Source organism: Mugil cephalus, chromosome 18 (genome assembly GCF_022458985.1).
Source record: "Mugil cephalus isolate CIBA_MC_2020 chromosome 18, CIBA_Mcephalus_1.1, whole genome shotgun sequence".
In the NCBI taxonomy this organism is placed as follows: Eukaryota; Metazoa; Chordata; class Actinopteri; order Mugiliformes; family Mugilidae; genus Mugil; species Mugil cephalus.
Genome location: NC_061787.1, coordinates 6357086 through 6376139, shown reverse-complemented (window position 1 = coordinate 6376139; position 19054 = coordinate 6357086). Strand labels below are relative to the sequence as shown.

Here is a 19054-nt window from a genome sequence, read left to right as displayed (position 1 = left end):
GTGACCATACTTGCTCCTCTTGTGTGTGTCTGTGTGTGTGTTTGTGTGTGTCGGTGGGAGCTGTCCATCCACACACACTCAGGCTGCCTGGAGCGCTGTCCACCTTCTGTGGTGCTGAAATCTGCGCATCCACCGATCAGCCTTTTGTTTCACTCGCCTGCCGTTGCAGAAGCGGAAATGGCTCTATCCTACTGTAGTACAGGAATGCAGTGCGGGCTACTCGGAATAAAAAACCGCGAATGCGCTCCGGCACACGGATATACAAGCGAGTGAATTATAAAAGATGACAAGGAAAACACATTTAAGGAGTAATTGCATCTCGTAGGGAGTCATCTTTATGTTTAACTGTAGCAAAGCAGGAAATTGGATTACAAGGGGTTTACTTCCCACCGCGGTTGAGTTTACTTCAGCTCAAATAATGATGAAATAAGAACATCGCTGAGATTAAATCTAAATTGTTGTCGCTTGATTCGAGGCATGCTCGTGTGGGGACAAAATTAACATCCTGTTCCAAGCACCGACGCATTTCCCCCCCTTACACTCACCCTGAGAAAACGCACTTGTCAAAATGTCAAGCTGGGCAGTTTTGTCCGCTCAAATAACTTAAAAGGCCTCCAATGACAAGGACATGAAACTGATTAATTTGATCTGCATATTCATTATCAGCCTTGTGCCAGTATGTGATGTGAATGAGGAGGAGCGGTGAGGACCTCCGCGGGTACACACACATATGTACAATTAAAAGAATATTAAGAGGTTTAAGATTGTGGTCAAACAATCCTTGGACACATTATATTAACACAGACCTCTAGGTCAGGGAGTCCTGTGGTATCTGCGTCGGGTGGAGCAACGTCCTGCGATCTTAGTCTGTCGCCTAGTGGCATCCAGGGGCGCAGCACGAAACATCGCAACATGACGGAGGCGGTTTGAGAATCTGATAGACAGACAGAGACAATGTGAAACAGTGGAGATATAATTAACACCATCCAAGACATAATAGATCTGAATGTCTGGCTCAACGCATTTGTTTGTTAATACGCTTCTTTAAATAATAAAGACTTCGGTTCTACTGTGCACACATTGAAAATAACCAGATCTTGATTAACGACTTGAGCCTGTGCGCATCCTTGCAGAGAATGGCGGGGGGAGTGATGGATGGATGGATGGATGGATGGATGGATGGATGGATGGAAGAGGGTGTGAGGGAGTTATCAAATAATCTCATTACTGGTATATTTAAGTCTCTAAAATAAGCAACCATTTGAAAATGTTTCAACGCTGCATAAGAAAAGGCTGAAGTGGAGGGCGTTAAGAGTCAGCTACAAAACTGAGTGTTGTGCCAGGACAGAAGGAGACAGCAGTCACAACAATTTAAGAAGTCAGCCCCTACATCCACCTGACTGAGGGGTTCAAATCCTTCCAAACGAAGCTGGAACCTTCAGAACAAAAAGTGCAGCCTACATGCCATATCATGAAGGTGGTACGCTGGTGGATTCAATGTAGAGCAGCACATAACAAAAATGACATTTCATATCAGAACCCAGCAGCCTGAGAGTCTGGCTTCCACTGATAACCAAAATCTTTAAAGTTGAATGAAATCCATAAAGCTGCCACAAAGCATGTTCATCATGCTCCAGCTTTGCACTCAGCAGCTTCCTACACGGCCTGGTTGGAACATTTAAAAAAGTCCTTGTCTGCCCTCTTGTGGTAGAAACTGATAATTGCTCAACAGCAGATTGGTTCAAAAAGAACTGATAAACCGTGCAGCTTTATTTAAATACTCCAATATCTGAATCACATAAAAGTGACAACAGTGGTTCTGCCATCACTGAAAAACATATCGTCTCTGCTTTCCTACCGGTCCAGGATGTGGTACGACATTGTACAGCCTAAACTCAAATGCATCTAACCATTTGTGATATATATAAATATAAGACCAAAATACACCTGTGAGTGGAGAGGGGGCTTTAAAGGCAAAATAGATTAGACTTTGGTTAATCATAAATCAGTTTGAGTTTGTAAAATCACACACGAATCTGCAACAAAACTGCAACAACAATTATCATTTTGATGATATCCCAAAACACATTTTGCATCAGTCTGCAATAAAGATGTTTGACGTGAGTGAAAAAAATACTACGTGTTTGGGTTTTACTTCCGGTGTCCAAACTTTGTCTCAGTTTAAATCGACGCTTGATCTCATTTCCTCCTCAGTCTTGCGTTCGTGGTCTCCTCATTACCAAAGTGCTGACGTCCTGTGACTGTAATGGCTGTGGCACTGTCCTCACCCATCTTGTCTCATTAGCCGGACCTGATTGGCCATGAAGGTGTTCTCTCGTCGTCTCAGGATAAAGCGACTGTCTCCGCCGCTCGTTAGATCATAACTCCTGCAGTATTCTGCTCCTGAGAGGGACACGAGCTAATTGAAATATGATAGAAAAAAAAGCTAAAACACTGACCTTGAATGTGTGGAATAAAAATGTTTTAATAGTGTGTTTGTGTGCTACTGCTGCTGCTGCAAAAATGTATTTTGAACATAAACATTAAGCTCTATGAGCACAACATTTTAGTTCCTTTGGTTCCTCTGAGTTTATATGAAGGAACGTGTGGTCGCAGTTTTGGGGCTTCTTGATTATAGGCAGGGTTCACCCTAGACAGTTTGCCAGTCTATCCCCCTTACATGTCTTTGGATATGTTGGAGAAAAAACCCACACTATCACAGGGAGAACACGCAAACTTCACACAGAAATGCCCAAACAGACTAAATCTAGACGGCGTGAGCCATACTAACAACTGCACCAACAAAATCACAGCAAATGTAATATATACAACAGACTTTTTCAATGTAATTTCAGCAGACAGAAAACTAGCAAAGGTGCTCTTCAAGTTGTTGTTTTAAGTCACAAGCTGGGAGCTCTGCATCAAAAGCGATACAACAGCTAAGAGGAACACAATGAAATCATTTCACAGACTCCACTCCGCAGCTTTTTACATCTCAAATGTTCCTCTTCTCTGACTCCAATTCTCCTCGTGTTATCAAAGGACAAACATGAATTTAGAACAAAACAGTTCTTTGCCAAATGTCGCTGTCTGCAGTGGGTGATTCACAGAACGAGGCGTGAGCTGACTTCTACTGAGCTCCATTCCAGTTACACAATTATGTAGCTGCCAAGGTACCACACTCAGAGGGTGGAAAAATCCATGGCATATTCACTATGGTTTCAATTGGCAGGGGTCAATTGTAATCACTGCTAAAGGCACCTTTAATGTGTGCAGTGCCAGGCCATGGTAACTAGCCATGGTAACTTGAGGAAACGGAGAGGGATTTTATCCTTTAATGTGCTGCGCCTAGTGTCTGCAAATGGCTTCTTGGGGGAGAGTAATTACAAAAAATGCTGTTGGTGTAGAGAAGGGTGAAGAAGAATGTTAGAGTTGGTCACATTGAGTCTTTGTGTACTGTGGGGTTCTCTGGGCTCCAGTGAACTTAGGCGACACCCGTAGAGTTGAGGTATGAACTCCGCGGGATAGTAAGTAGCTCAGGTGTCAACAGAGGAGCTGTCCACGGTGCTGAATGACAACTCGCAGTCTCCCTGCAGCTTTCTCTCTGGGAGCACACTAACCCTGAACCCTTTGATTCTCTTTGAGGATTATTCCAGCAATTTAGATTCACAGTTTGAATGAATGTTAAAACTAAATGTCAACGTTATTGCAACAGGGACTTAAGCCTTGAGCCCAGCCGAGACCTCAAAAACCACTGAATGCTACTAGGAGGACACTCAACCAATAGACCTTCAACCCCTGCAAGTGTTTTATTTGAACTTGCTGCCCTCGGTTTGTACTGGCAGCTTTCCAATTAAATCTGATGTCTCAAGCCCAATCTGAGACAAGATGATGCCACCAATCATTGGGTCACACCAATAAACATTTTCACAGACTAAAGAGTACTCCTTACAAAAAGTATACAGATCGCATGCGCTTGTTCCAACACAGGTGAAGTTTTATCACCCGCTTAAACTATTTTTGGTCACTTCATTGCTCAACATAAAGAGTGATACACTTGTTTCAACATTTGTCATAGGTGTACGATGCTACAAGATTAAAAAATGTCTCAACGCTGTGCTTGAAAGCCCAAAAGGATTATAGGGCCAAAAGATGAATAATCATGACGTTCGTCATTCCCACATCGGGGTACTACACCGCTCCATCCAGAAGATGGCAGTGTGAGCACAAGTAAAATCTTGATTGGCAAACCCTGTCATGGAGGAAATGGTGAGCGTTACAATACAGTGACAGTGAAACACAAAAATCCATGTTCATTTGTGGTGATAAAAGATCTGCAGGCTGGGAAATGAAAGCGAATACATCTAGCTATGTCCTAGCAGCAATAAATCATTATTCCTGATAAAAAGCTTCAAATGTACAGTAAGAACTACTAGAGCGGAGGCAAAAGAAAATAATAGAAAAACGTCAACAAAGTGAACTAAATTCCTCTATTTAAGTGTTTAACAACGATCGCAAATGTCACTTCGATTTGTACATCGTCTCTTGAAACGTTCACAAGTAGATGTCACAAAAGCAAATCACTAAACCGGGCAATTTTATGGTGTGGTGACTTTCTAAAAACATCGATATCAAGAGTCTTGGACACACACACTAAAGAGGAGAGAGAGAGAGCACACGCGGTATTGTTTGGACTCGTTTAAATGCCATTAATTAAATCGTTAAGCTGATTGGGTAAAGAGTGAGAGGGGGAGAGGGTGTCTCTGTCCCAATAGGCGAATCCTTTTTAATAACCCGCCTCGAGATAATGATGTAAAAAGACTGGAGCGTCCTGCGCGTAACGAGGATCACCGCGGAGATCCAGTGAAGGTGAATCAGACACAGAAAGAGAGAGAGGCGGGAGAGAGCGGCACTTATTACACGAGTCTCCTCCTCATCTCTACACCTCAACTGACAAGTGGAGAGAGCCTGCAACTTCAACACTGACACACAACCAAACGCGTAAAGGACGAACAGAGGAAGAAACTCACAGAGACGCGTCAAAGAGTTTCCAGAAGCGGCCATAGCCTGCAACGACGCGGAATCCACGAGGCTATGGACAGGAGGTTGAACTTGAACGGCGGAGCAGGGGACATTTTTCACAAAACTCTCAGCGCCGTGTCCAACAAAAAGATGGACCATTTCAGATCATCGGCCGGCATTGAACTACCAGCGAGAGACCGCCAGTCGCCGATAAGTTGCTTTGACCAGGCCGATCAAGACCCGATTCAGCCGGGAGGACTGACTGGAGGTAGAGGGGGGCCGCTGGGTCTGCCGACCGGATCTTTGTGCGTCAAGTACGGGGAGAGCGCCAACAGGACCTCGGCGGCAGAGAGCAGCGGCGGAGAGCAGAGCCCCGACGATGACAGCGATGGCAGGTGTGACATGGTCCTTCTAGCTGACGGGCGGACAGTGGCCGCGGGGAAAACTGAAGGAGGTAAGAAAACCAAAGAGCAGAAAACACTGAGGCTAAACATCAACGCCAGAGAAAGACGACGGATGCACGATCTGAACGACGCGCTGGACGAGCTCAGAGCGGTCATCCCCTACGCGCACAGCCCGTCAGTTCGGAAACTCTCCAAAATTGCCACTTTGCTGCTCGCCAAAAACTACATCCTCATGCAGGCGCAGGCACTGGAGGAAATGAGGCGACTAGTGGCGTATCTCAACCAGGGCCAAGCCATCTCCGCAGCTTCGATACCGGCCACCACTGCCCTCGCAGCTCCGGGCTTGGGCGCGTACGAGCAGCCGCCCGGATACCCCTTCCCCACCGGAGTGGCCGCGTCCTCCTGCCCCGATAAATGTGCCCTGTTCAACAACGCCACCTCCAGCCTCTGCAAACAGTGCACTGACAAGCCTTAACTGCGCCTGACAAAGACTCAGAGAAGCACACGACAGAACCACTTTTAAGGACACCTTGGGAGAGAAAACCTGCGAGGTTGCTGAAGTCAGTGGGCTAGAAACAAAAAGTAATGCCGATGAATACTTTTATAATATTTACTAAATGCATTGAAACGCGCTTTTTTGTTCAAACAATACTTGATTGTGTACATAAACCATCCTTAAAGTGCTGGTATGAATGACAGTGAAGACCAAACACGCGTATAATAGGCCTGTGAGAGTGGCTGCAAGTGTTGAGTGAGTTGTTGATCACTTGCTCTGTGAAAGACCCTTTTGGAGATTTGGGTGACCTGACAACTTGCGACTTTTTCCTCCCCCCCCACTTGAATTGATGGACACCTTCCCGGAGCGTTAGTCCAACCTCACTTTCTGCTGCTTTCTCATTTATTCTCCGTTATTCTTTCATTCACCTCAGAGACTTTTTTTTGTTTGTTTAATTCACTAGTTCAAGGCCTGTTTTCACGAACTTTTCTATGGAGCACGTGGAATGTCACGAACTAGAAATAGAAATAGAAAGTGGTCTAAGCGGTCAGATATTTATGAGCTATTCCAGACACTTGTTAATAGTTGCGCACGCCTATTACAATTCATTTTGGGGGGCACTGTGATATAATAAAAACTGAGAATTTCTTAGAAAGCCTGAATCCAAGTGTTTCAGGAGTTTCGTTGAGTCTTTTGTAATTTATTAATTTGGATATTTATGATGGATCTTTTGCTTGCATTGCACATTGTCGTCATTTTTTCTTAATTGCTGTATTTCCTGCGTTTTTCTCCTCAAACTTGACTGAGGTCTTCAGATTAATCGCGTTGTCAGGTCAGGCTGTGGATTATTGTAGATACTTTAGTTATTATATGAGCAAAGTGGGACGTTTGTATGTATTTCAGTGTTGAAAAGCTTTATTAAAATATTTTGAACAACAGAAAAGAAACTTGTGTTTATTCCGTGAAGTGTAGTGTGAACCTGAACTTTTATTTTGTGCTTGAGGCTAAAGCTGCTTTTTTAAAAAAAAAAAATAATTTTGGTTTAACAAATATTCCCACGTGCTTACTATTAATTCAGAGGTGATGAAGCTCCTATTTGTCTGTCTCTTCACTGTCGTCGAGTACAAGTACACAGAGACGCTTAATAATTTGCCTGTTCCATGAAAACCGGTAACTTTTCTTGAGCCCTAAGCTTAGGAGCGAGGGCCAGACGTGGTGGGCGAATGTAAAGCCTCAGGGCGGCAATAAGATGTTTGTCTTCCATAAAGGAAAGAAAATAAACTGCAGATATTCACTGTGGTTATTACGTTTCCAGGACGCGGTGTCATAATATGTTAATTCAAAAACAAGTGTGTTTGAAAACCGTCCACTGTAATACCTGGCTGTACGTAATGAAACCCATCGTAGAGGCAATTAGACCTCCAGAATGTGATTAAGAAATGTAATTACGACACTGCTCATTGCCGTAATTCGGTGTCTTTAATCACGACGCAGCCATCAGCAGCAGTCCGACCCACTCGCCCTTTGTCTCCCTCACTTTACAGCCAAACTATTTTTTTTTTTTTTTAAGGAGGCCAAAAGTCTATTTCTGAAATACCCTGCAAAATGACACTAAAATCAGCTGCACGAAGAGCATTCATCTTGAACATTTTCAGAAGATAGCAGGGAGATGTTTAGAATTAGATGTAAGGAACGTTAAACAGTTTTCTTTTATTATTATTATCTTGGATTATTTTTATCTGGAAGTATATTTTATTGCAGAGTAATTTACGAAAACCTAATACTTGATCCCACAATAAAGTAAAGTCTGTGTGTGGAGGCTAAAGATTTCAGCACCATGGACAGAGGGCACGGATTATACAGGGGCATCTCCTATTTTTTTTTTTAAAAAATTGTTTTTAAGCCACTAAGTGTTTCCTGTCTTAACAGCAGCCTTGATCACAACAAACAACTGACATGTGGAAGTCAACTAAAGTCTCTCTTTAAAAAAAAAAAAAATAATAATAATATTCCAATGTTCATAAGACAATGTAAAGATGTCTTTATTTATGTATAATCCGCTTTTTTTCTGAGGCCATTTCCATTAACTTTACTCTGAGATGAGATAAGAGATTTAGAGACAACATATTCTGTAATTTTAAGACATCAAACAGACTTGAAGCTCACACAGCTAAAAAAAAGAAAAACAAAGACAATTTTAACAAATGTCTTCTTGCAAACCCTTTCAACTAAACAGACGCACGTTTACCTCTTCGTCATGAAAGCGAACAATACTGACACTGTGCTCTCTGTTTACAACCTCATTTTTTTTTCTCCCAGTCTCCGATCTAAGCTTTGTGTTTGTATGATGAGCCATTCCGACAACAGGGTCATTGCAGTGTCCCTTTTAATCCCATCACACTCCTGAACGCCTTGAATCTGCACAGAACAGCCCTTAATCAAGAATGGAAATAATCAGGAAGCGTCAAAACAGCTCTGGCGAAAAAATAAATAAATAAATAAATACATTAAAAATAAAATCCTGTCAGCGACTCCCTCTGTTACCAGACTTAACTCGGATGTTTTAAGTTGGAACACAGAGACGAGGTGTTTTTCCTCTCCTGCTGTTAGAAACCGAGACTTTGCACTAAAACATTAATTATGCAATATGCATTAATGCACAAATGACTGGAGCATTTAACCCATACTAATATTCACATTAGCCCAGAAGAGGAAATTCCCCAGGGGTGAGACAGAGCCATATGCGTGCAGAAAACAAAACACAGCATCCAAAGGAAAACTGTCGACAGCACAAAGATATCAGAGCAAATGTAGAGAACATTTAAAACTACCAGGGGAAATGCAGTATTTAAGAGATGTATGTAGTCAACGTCTGTCGGCTTTATATTCCTCCTCATGTGGGAGCTGCTACATTTCTGCAAGCTGGTGAAATGTCATGTGCACACAATGGTCTGTGAAAATGTTGGACTGGCCAGTGATAGAGTCCTGAGGAGTCTTGTGAAAACTGAACCTTTTTTTTTTTTAGTGGCCATCAAACACTTGTCATAACAGGAAACATCACTTTTATTCATGAGTCCAATAAAGCTGAATGCATCTTAAAGGCATTTACAGCGGGATTCGAGGCTCATGAATAAAAGTGGAAGATAAAAAAAAAAAAAGCACCTCTTTCATAAACCATAAAATGTCCAATTTACCATATCGAGGGCCGGCAGGGTGCCTATTCATAACGCAGATGTGGTGTATGCTAAGGATGATAAACATTAAAGTCAAAATATACATAAACGCGCTGAAGTGAAATGTCCCCTTCATATCAGTAACAGGTCAAACTCAGGCAATGGATCCATCTATGCTGTGTCATACATTGTGTATAAAGATATATGTTCCTGCACTGGCTGAGGCACCAAATCAATGCTGGGTGGTATTTCATATTTGTCAGGCCACTGATAGCAATGCATAATACTGTCTTTGTGTAGTACACACAAAAAGCAGGCTAATAAAACCGCGCAGCTTAAAGGGTACACCTCTACTTTACAACTTCACCTCCATTACAAGCTGCACAACAGAGGTGCAAAGTGAGGAATGTATTAAGTTGAACTCTTTCCCAAAATTTCCTTGAGCAGTCTCACTTCTTAAGATAGCGTTGGGTTTACATTTTTTCCCCCCCAAATACACAACCAAGAAATAACCTCCACTACGATTAAGATGAAGAGTTTTATTTTCAGACTACCTCATTTTATGTTGTAAATTCTGCATGGGAATTAGATTTGGGATTTTTTGAGCTCAGGCAAGAAAAGAAGGAGCCAAAGATGTGGTTATAACCTTTTAAACTCAACCAGGTTGGATTTATTGAACTGGAAAAACCTCAAAACCCAGACTCACACTCTCCGAGAAGTTAAGAATCAGACCGTTTTCAAAGATGCATGGATTTTTCTGAATTAGTACAAAGACACTTTACAAAGTTTTCCCGTTTTCTGCCTGTGTGATACATACATTTGCTTAATTTAATGCATAAAAGATACTTTGCAAAACAGAGTCTTGGCTGCAACTACTCATGTAGAGAGTACTGACGCTCATTCAGGCCAATTTTCCTGAAGACATTTTTTTAAAAAATGAAATTTTCTGTACATTTCTAATGTAATTCTAACTAGTCTAATGAGCTCTTAATTCATCACATTAGGAATGTTTTTTGTTTTTTTTCTCTGTGAGCTTTGAGGTCAGGTAAACATATGGCGGCATGTTTAGCTCTGAGGGCTCTAACAAGGTACAATAAATGACGTAATAAAGTGTGATTATCCTCTCATCTGGGATGCAATTGTGGAGTAACATCTCGAATATTCCAACTGCCTCCATATTAATCAGATTAAAGACCCAATCCCCTAATCCCTGTTTACCGATGGCTCAGTTTTTGTGCCGTAATCTGATGTTCTTTTATTCCTCTGGGATTAAACTGTGTCTTGGCAGACAGCAGTAATTTTGTGGTGGTGGTGTTGTTGTTGTTGTGGACAGGGTGTGCTCTGTCGCCGTACAGGTCGTTTATTCCGTAATAGCGGTTTCACTCTGAACAAACAAAAACAGGTGCAGTGAACTGACGTGCATTCGTTGTGCAATTATTCGGGGGAAAATAAATCAAATTACGGATGCTGTTGGGAGACAATTCATTTGAATTTGTTGCCATTTCATGGTGAAAAAAAGGAGATTTTATTGCAAAATATAGTCTTTTTTTTTAAGATTAAAATTAACTGAACATGTGATAATCTCAATGTCAGAAAAATATCTTTTGAGCGTATACACAACAGCTGTCCCGTGGTCAAGGCTGCCCAGACAGCTGTGAACTTTCCATATCTGTGACCTTAACATTCAGATAATGTGCTACTGTTTGATTAGAGTGGATGCAGAGCTCGCACTCAAGCCAGCAGCCACTTTGCATCACGTGAAACGGCACTGTGCTTAAGCTTTACGGAGACACGCGGAATCAAACCCAAAACTTAAAATCTAAACCACCCAGACTCGCTGTAATCTCTGCGTCTGTTCTGTTTGCATGCGTTTGTGCGCCTCGCGAAAAAGAGACGGGGATCACTTGTCCTGATCAATATGCAGATCCTGACCCTCTCAAGGTTCATTAAGGATAAGGCGAGGTGGATCTCATCTCCCGTCTCTGATATTCATTAACTCTGGCTTCCACACTGAAATAAAGACATGAGGATGACACAATAACTGTGTGAATCACTCACTGCTCATTTCATACACACACACTTCTTCTTTGTTTCCCTCTCTCTATCACACACACACACACAAATCACGAGACAAATGAAAGACCTGACCAATAGAGAGATGTAAAGACAACACTTAATACATCCTCAACTCTGTGTTGTGATGCAGACAGCTACTTATTTATGTGTTGTTCAAACAACTGTTCATTACTTTATTGCTGACAGGTTTCTGATTAATCTGGAGATTAAGACGCACTATGAACAAGGTCAGCCGTATTGTAAACAAAGGCGTAAAAACAGTCGAGATTAGAGGTCAGCTACTGAATAACAATCAGACGCGTCCTTTCGAGGAATCCGGAAGAATTTACAAAGTGAATTTCGGTCTAAAATGTAAAAAATATCACAGGATACGCTTCCCTCTGTTGATAATCCGTCATGTTACCGGAGCATGAGACTCTCGCCGTTAGTGTAACACTTGCTTGGCTGATCTTCCTGATGTGCTGAGTGCTACTCGAGGCTTCAGTGTATCTGTCTGAGCAGAGGTCTTTAACAGCCATGAATGCCAAGCATGGGGGAGGCAGGCCAGGCCAAGCGTAACCATGGCGGCCCAATGTCCTTGGCTCCTTGGCGGCCTTCACCTCACACTCCCTGCACAGTGAATTTTATGGCTAATTTCCGGCAATTTATCCTGGCACTTTCAGAAGAGAGATTCCTGCGGGAATAATGTGCATAATTTGCATAAATCATCCTGATAGAATGCATATCAGCATGTAACCCCCCCCTCCCTGTCTGATGCTGCAGCATTTACTTTGTAATCAAAACTGACTCTTTTCCACCGCCGGATGCACAAGAGCCATGAGAAGGGGTTCTGGAGTTTAGGTGAGTAATTACAAAGGAATGAAACAGAGGCTCGTGTAGGAAAATCTCAATGAAAATAACAACAACTTTTAGAGGGGAAAATGCAATCTGATCTTCAAGGAATATATTAATTTAGCATCACATATCTCAATCTCAGGTGCTAAAATTATATCCTATAAGATTCGGTGCTTTTCAAACACCTAAAGATCAAATCCTCAATTTAAAAGAAAGTCAGAATTTCTCTTGAACATCTTTCCTGAACGCTGTAGCACATCAACCACAGTTTAGTCCCACAAGCTTATTTTCAAAAGCTCCCTCTGTGTAAGCAACCGATTGTCTGAGGAGAGGAGACGGGGGTCAGCGCGAGGCATCCCCCCTCGCTGAGATCTAATTTGACGTACAGTGAGAATGCGCATATTCTCTTGGACTGCCTTCGTTACAATAATCAGACGCGGTCAAATCGACTTTGTTGGCCGAGGAGGTGTGTCCCGAAAACCCAGAAGCGGGGCACAATGGGAAGATGAGGTTTTGCGTTTCAGTTCTTACACGGACAAAAGGCATGTGGCCTGATGGAAATGCTATCCAGCGTGCAAGCTGGGAAAGAGCTGGCGAGTTAACTAATCGGAGCAGACACACAGACAAAACATAGCTGCACAGGGAAAGAGCACTGGACTCGTTACAGGCATTAGATTTTGTGACTGACAGGAAAGAAGTGGAAGTGTGTGTCAGCGTGTGTGTGTGTGTGTGTGTGTTTTAGAGAGGCAGCCATCATGAGAGTGAACAGTAGTTCTGCGTTACCAGGTTCTTCCACTGGCCCTCGTCCCAGAGTCTCAAGATCTCAGATGGTATCACTGGTGACAACAGGACAGTCGTCCACTGGGTGGACGTTAATCACAATAATACAGGGCAGGCTAATCACGAGTCACTGATCAAGCGCTTAATGACACGCCTGCCGTACCCACTGTAACCAGCCCTCTGCAGAGGGATCCACACACCAAGACTAGCCCTTTTTGTGGGGGGCAGGAGAAGGAGGAGGATGGTGGTTATGAGGCTGGTGCACAGCCATCCAGACAATAATTACTCGATGACTGTGGTCACATTAAGGATCAGTCAAAGCAGATTAATTTCGACTGATGGCATTGGTCCTTCCTAAATGCAGATTTTCTTAATAAGAGTGAAATTGTGTCGCTGAGAGGGTTAGGGACCGGGAGGTTTGCTATATGGGGGTACTCCAATTACTTATCTGGAGAGACATTGTCTTCTTCTTCTTCTTCGCATGATTCGGACTGTACTTCTGAATGTCAGTGCAAAAATTAGCACACAAATGTGTTTTTCCAACCCGTCTTGTCTGATGTGTGTGTTTGTATGCAGAAACCGTATGCGCAGGCACAGATGAGGCTGCGCGTGTGGTACGGGTAGGCCTTTCAGTAAATACCCAGAGACCCCAAGAATTACCCAGAGCAGAGAGGACAGCATCTGTTTGTGTGCTTGTGCCGAGCAAACAAGGCAATTTAGAGAACACCAAGGGAGCTGCTAATAAACACAACCTTATTCCCCCTTTCTCCTACACCTGGCTCCGAATATCGCAGCGCTACAGTCAGGATGTCTTTCTGTCTTTGTGTGACTGCACATGTGTTTGTGAGTGTGTGAGAAGCGATGTCAAAGTCTGGTTGACCCCGACCACGAGGGTTATCTGCAAGTGTGCGAGTGGGCGAGTGTGTATGTATGTGACACGTGCGCACGAGCAAATGTGTGGTATGCGTGTGCAACCATTCATCATTCTACAGCGAGAGGCGTGCCAGTGCTGCTGGGAAATGGCAAGTCTGTGTCCCATCGCACCCTGGCCTCTTTGTCTGTACGGTCAAAGCTGTGCCAAAATGTCTGCCCTGGATACCTGGCATAGAAACGACACTTTACTGTACAAAAAGGTGTGCAAATACTGGCCTGTCACACTGGATTTCTTGCACATGAAAAGTAGTCACAATGGCCTAATTGCAGTCATACTTTACTTTACTACAAATGATATATATTCTGGTGGCTATATTTAAGCCTTTTCTCGGGGAACAATTGATTTAATAATCAAGAGTTTGAATTCTGTTGCCATGGACTCTGTAAACGCGTCTTTAGGATGCGTCCCGTTCTGTCCTGTAGCGGTAAACATGTTCTAATGAGACCTGCAGCTTCACTCGCCACCGCCACCCGACGGTGATATGTAGCCAAAGTGACACCCACTGAAACCATGCATCAGACCAGACACAAAATGGCCGTCCAGTGCCAAACCCCGCCTTGGCTTTCACTTCATATCACACCACGGTGCCTGGTTGGAGACTGAAAGCTTTACAGCACGGTTAGACAAAAACCCATGGCCCTCTCTCTGCATCTGTCACTAACACGCGTACAAACCCAGTCAAGTTTAGCACTACCAAAAAAAAAACAACATTATTTCATTTGAGAGGTGTATTTGTGTTTTTTTTTAAATATTTTATTCGATTAAAGTCGTCTCCTTGCATTGAAATCCGCTCAATGGTCATGTTTGTCCTTCAAATATGACCAATCAAGGTCCTACGTCACACGCTTGGCAAAGTCAGAAAACAGCTCACCTTCTATCAGCCTTCGAGCCTTCGAGCCAAGAACATCCTGAAATAAAAGAGTGGGAGAAAATAAGTGCAAAAGGGGAGATTAATCTGAGTTATTACATTGATTAGATTTCCTGAATGCTAATTAAAAGATGTTAGGACATGGGCCCAGCCAAGGATCAGTGGGCGCTAATGAGGACCAATAGGCCTCCGTAATCTCTGCTGTAATGAGAGTGGTTTAAATGTAAAAGTTTGCAGGGAGACGAGCGGGGAGGTGGATAGATGGATAGATGTGGGGACGGAGCAGCAATCCTGGAAAACCAATCCCTGACTGTCATTACAGCGAGGACCCACAGCCTCAGCAAAAAGACAGAAATAAAAATACGATGAGCGAAAGCAGAGTGGAATTCAATTACACTAAAAGGGGGATTGTACAATAAAAACATTTTATTATTAGACAATTAACAGGCTGGTTTAATGGCTGAAGGTCACATACCCTCTTGTCTTGTATTACGATAAGGCCTTAAAGTAACGATGCAATATATTTTAATGGGAAACCAGTCGTCCCATCCTGCTGCTTCTTTTCTCGGGGTTTTCTCTTAAAGTTTTATTTCCACATGTTCCAAGTTTGGTATGAAAATGTGTAAAATTGAAGTCAATGCATGATACTGTGAGTTTTCAAGCAAAATGTTTGGACTTAGAAAGCTCAGAATTTGAGTTGTATTGAGATTCGGCACACAAAAAAGAGCTACTAATAATTATTTGTTTATGTTATACATTAAAATTGTCTGTAAAATAGTATAAAATAGCCATTATCAGTTCACAGAGCCTACAGGAAATCTAAATGGATGCAGTTTTATTTCCTCTGATAACTTGTTAGACAACTGACTAAATACAGAAGGAGGAATGACTGTGAAAGAAGGAATCAATCTGCAGCGAAAGAAAATGGTAGAATAATACAAACCAGACGGCGAAGGAGTCAACTGGAATTAGAAAGGTCGTTACTTATGCAGTGGATGGTCGTTATTAGCAAATGAGTCTTACTGACAGGTGCACCCCACTCATTTGCAAATTACAACGTATCACTATAATCAGTCGGCTAATTTATCACAAATAATGAGTTGTGTAGAAAACAGGCTGGTAAATACTCAAGGAGAGAATCAATCTAATGGGTCTCACCTGTCACACTGTTTACAGCTTCTTGTGAGCGCGGTGGAGCGGGTTCAACATGATTTTATTGTATGTATCTTCACACTGGTGTGGGCAGACACTTTATTACGCGTTTGATTTTCGGCAGTCTGAGAACGTAACCGCTCTCTAAGGTACGACAAAGCTTTGAGCTAAATGCTAACAGATGTTAAGTTGTTGTAACATTAAGACAATATTTGAACATCTTAGTTTAGTGCATAGGCGGTTCAACAGGGGGTTTGTGACCCCTAGGGGCTCTGTGGAGGTACTGCAAGGGGGAGTCGCAAAATCTTTGGTTGATTAGACATTTTTTATATTTTTTTATTTTCTCCCCAAGAGAAGCTATTCAGTCCCAAAGTGAAATTCCATGTATGTTTGCATGTTTATGTCAGGTATGTGTATGTTTACAGCCGTTGCACATGTTGGAAATAAAATAAAAAATAATGTTTGAACCTGTGCATTATTTGAATAGCTTAATATTGAATGCAAAATGATAATAATCACGTACATTTATAAATAGCACAAGGCCAAGTTTAATATAGAAAACACATAGTAGGTAGGGGATCCCTACTTAATCTCTCCATCAGTTTGGCTATATGAAAATTATTCAGTCATCATCACTTATTGCTATTCTTACGTTAAAGATCAAGGAGGTTTCAAACGAATAAAAGCTTAAAGATTCAATAAGTAAGAACAGAATTCATCCTCTGAAGTCCATGAATGTCTGTACAAAATGCCACGGTGATCCATCTCATAGTAGTTCAGCCATTTCAGTGGAAAACAGACAAACTATCAGTCACACAGAGGCACAGACACGCCGGCCAATACGCCAAATGTAAACACTCTAAAAGGGATTTTAACTTTATTCACTGGCACTGACACATGGCCTCACGAGGAACTATGTGTGTTTAACCAAGCTTAGGGCCTAATATCCAACCCGACTTATGGTGCAGAAAAAAAGAGAAGCTAAAATTACAGCATGGGGTATGACAATGCTGATAGGCTATAAAACCATGCCATTTAGTACCCCCCTCTCACTCCTCCCTCCCTCCCTCCCTCCCTCCCTCCCTCCCTGTGGCTGTGTGGTCTACTCACCATTAACCCAATTCATCACCTCTTAAGAGAAGGCCGTGAGACAGATCCAGTCTATCAGTCACTCTCTTTACGTTGTGGTTACTGATGATCAGGGATTTCTACCGTATTAAACACGGGAGCGAATGGCGCGGGCACCCGAACAGTAACTTTAGGGGGGGCCGCTCTTTATGGAAAATGTACGTTTGAGAAGGCAGACGGAAATTAAAAACGCCAACACAATGATATGGCATTAATAATAGATTTTGTCTGCCACTTGAAGCCAGTTGTTTGATGTGTCACTTTTCTAACGACCTCTTGAGAGAGAAGCCTGGATTTGCATTCTCGGTCCCTGCTCCTGTAATGAAAAAAGGTAGAGTGGAGTATATTTCACTGGACCTGTCAAACCCACTCACGCCCCTTTGCAAAGCACTCAGAAACTTCATTCCATCGCCAGTCGTTCTCACGGCCGCGCTATGAAATTGACTATGACAAAATTAGCAAACCTAGACTGTGCCCAATATAGTGGGTTTCTCTTTTTTTTTCAAAATGCAATCAAGCCCTGGAACATCAAACATGAAGTCTCCTTGAAAGTTGTTGAGTCTCTTCAGCGCCAGAACAGCCACAGACTCGTGTAATCTCAAGCTTGTTAGGGAGATTTCTCAGGCCCATTGACAGTGATGTGCACTAGGGTTTGGCAGACATGACATCTGGGAACCACAATTCTGCTGCACCACCACGCAGAAGCAATTAGAGATCTATATTACCGGACAGGTCCGGACTTTGTTCTGTGGTGGAGGGATACGCGTGTTTTTAATGCCTTTATTAACATGACATGTGTGTCCCATACACCATCTTCAGATGACAATCAAAGGGTCATCACAAAAAAATGGGGTGGCAATCAGTAAAATAATGCTCCACGAACAAGTCGAGACATCAGAATGCATTTTCCAAATGAGTAGTAAAGACCACGCATAATATTTTTAAACAGGCAGGAGGTTAAATTGCACCAGTTAGAGAATCCTATGGCTTAATAACAATAATTTGGATATGTGGGTGCCTTTCATACATAAAATAACAATAAGACATTATTAGAATAAAACATACAATGCAATAGCATAAAAGCAATTTAAAGTACAGAGCAATGAGTGAGTCATTTTCACTCCTCTCTCTCTCTCACACACACACACACACCACTTGCTCCTTGACATTAAATGAATCTCAACTGGCTAAAGTAATTAGTTCAGTCTATTAATTACTATAATCACCCATTATCGTGTTGGCCGTCGTTTGAACATGTTTCATGGATGTAACGAGGCCGTAGCGAAGCTTGTTTCATGGGGAGTGCTAATTATTTTTATTATTACAATAATGGCGATGCTACTTTAAATTTCTGACTGTCAACAAATAATGTGATTCCTTCTCCTGCACCCAGTGTCTCACTAAACCTAAAGCCAATTTAGTCTTAGCGCACAAACTCACCAACTGCTGGATTTTTTTTTTTTTTTTGCAGTAAGAGAAGGGGCCCATGTTTTTATTTTATATGACGTTGAATGCACACACACACAGACACACACGCCTCATAATAACCAGCTAAGCTCAATAACACAAGCACAAAAACGAATGAAATAACAAACATTTTATACATAAGCCCTATGATGAGGAAATGGCTGATTTTAGTGTTGAGCACTAAAAATGACAAATTTGACCATTTTTCTCATAAATGAAATGCTAATATTGCACAATGAATGATTTTATTGTGTCACGGCTGACAGATCAAAAAAAGTAGTTATAATGGAAGTCAATGGGACATTTTTGTCCGCTAAGGTTACAAGAGGGTAGTAAATTTTAAATCTGGTGCTACACAAAAACTAATAACGCAATCAAGTCAATGTTTTAGGTAATCTTGGACTGATCTGAAAAACATGCCCCAGCCACCCAACATTAGTTTTATTGAAAACAGGAAATGTTTCTTGTTATTTTCCCCTGTAAAAACAGTAACAACAGTGGCTTCAAGTAATGAAACTGGCATTTAAAGGGTTAAAATTCCTCAGAATGATTGAATTTTCGGTGGTTTTGTTAAGTACTGAAGACATCAAACTAGTAGCTTAGATTTAACAATTTTAAAACGATTAGTTGTATTAGTCCTGTCCTTTACAGATTCCTAAATACGTCCACAAATAAAGGTTCAGAAATGACATTTAAATGACAAAATAAGGCGTCAGTATG

General features: G+C 42.0%; 1 protein-coding gene and 1 long non-coding RNA gene across 2 annotated transcripts in view; one reads left to right on the top strand and one right to left on the bottom strand.

The window, feature by feature from the left end:
* Positions 1 to 47: 47 nt before the first annotated feature.
* Positions 48 to 19054, bottom strand: part of LOC124995926 — a 54999-nt gene continuing 35992 nt past the window's right edge. Inside the window, exons 3-4 of the long non-coding RNA XR_007110776.1 lie at positions 14591 to 14627; positions 48 to 934 (exon numbers count right to left, since the gene is read on the bottom strand). This is a non-coding gene — a long non-coding RNA (uncharacterized LOC124995926). The remainder of the gene's footprint in view (positions 935 to 14590; positions 14628 to 19054) is intronic.
* On the top strand, positions 4804 to 6860 carry bhlhe22 (basic helix-loop-helix family, member e22). The gene has a single exon (XM_047568688.1). The coding sequence runs from the start codon at positions 5095 to 5097 to the stop codon at positions 5899 to 5901; it is 807 nt and encodes a 268-aa protein (XP_047424644.1). The 5' UTR covers positions 4804 to 5094; the 3' UTR covers positions 5902 to 6860.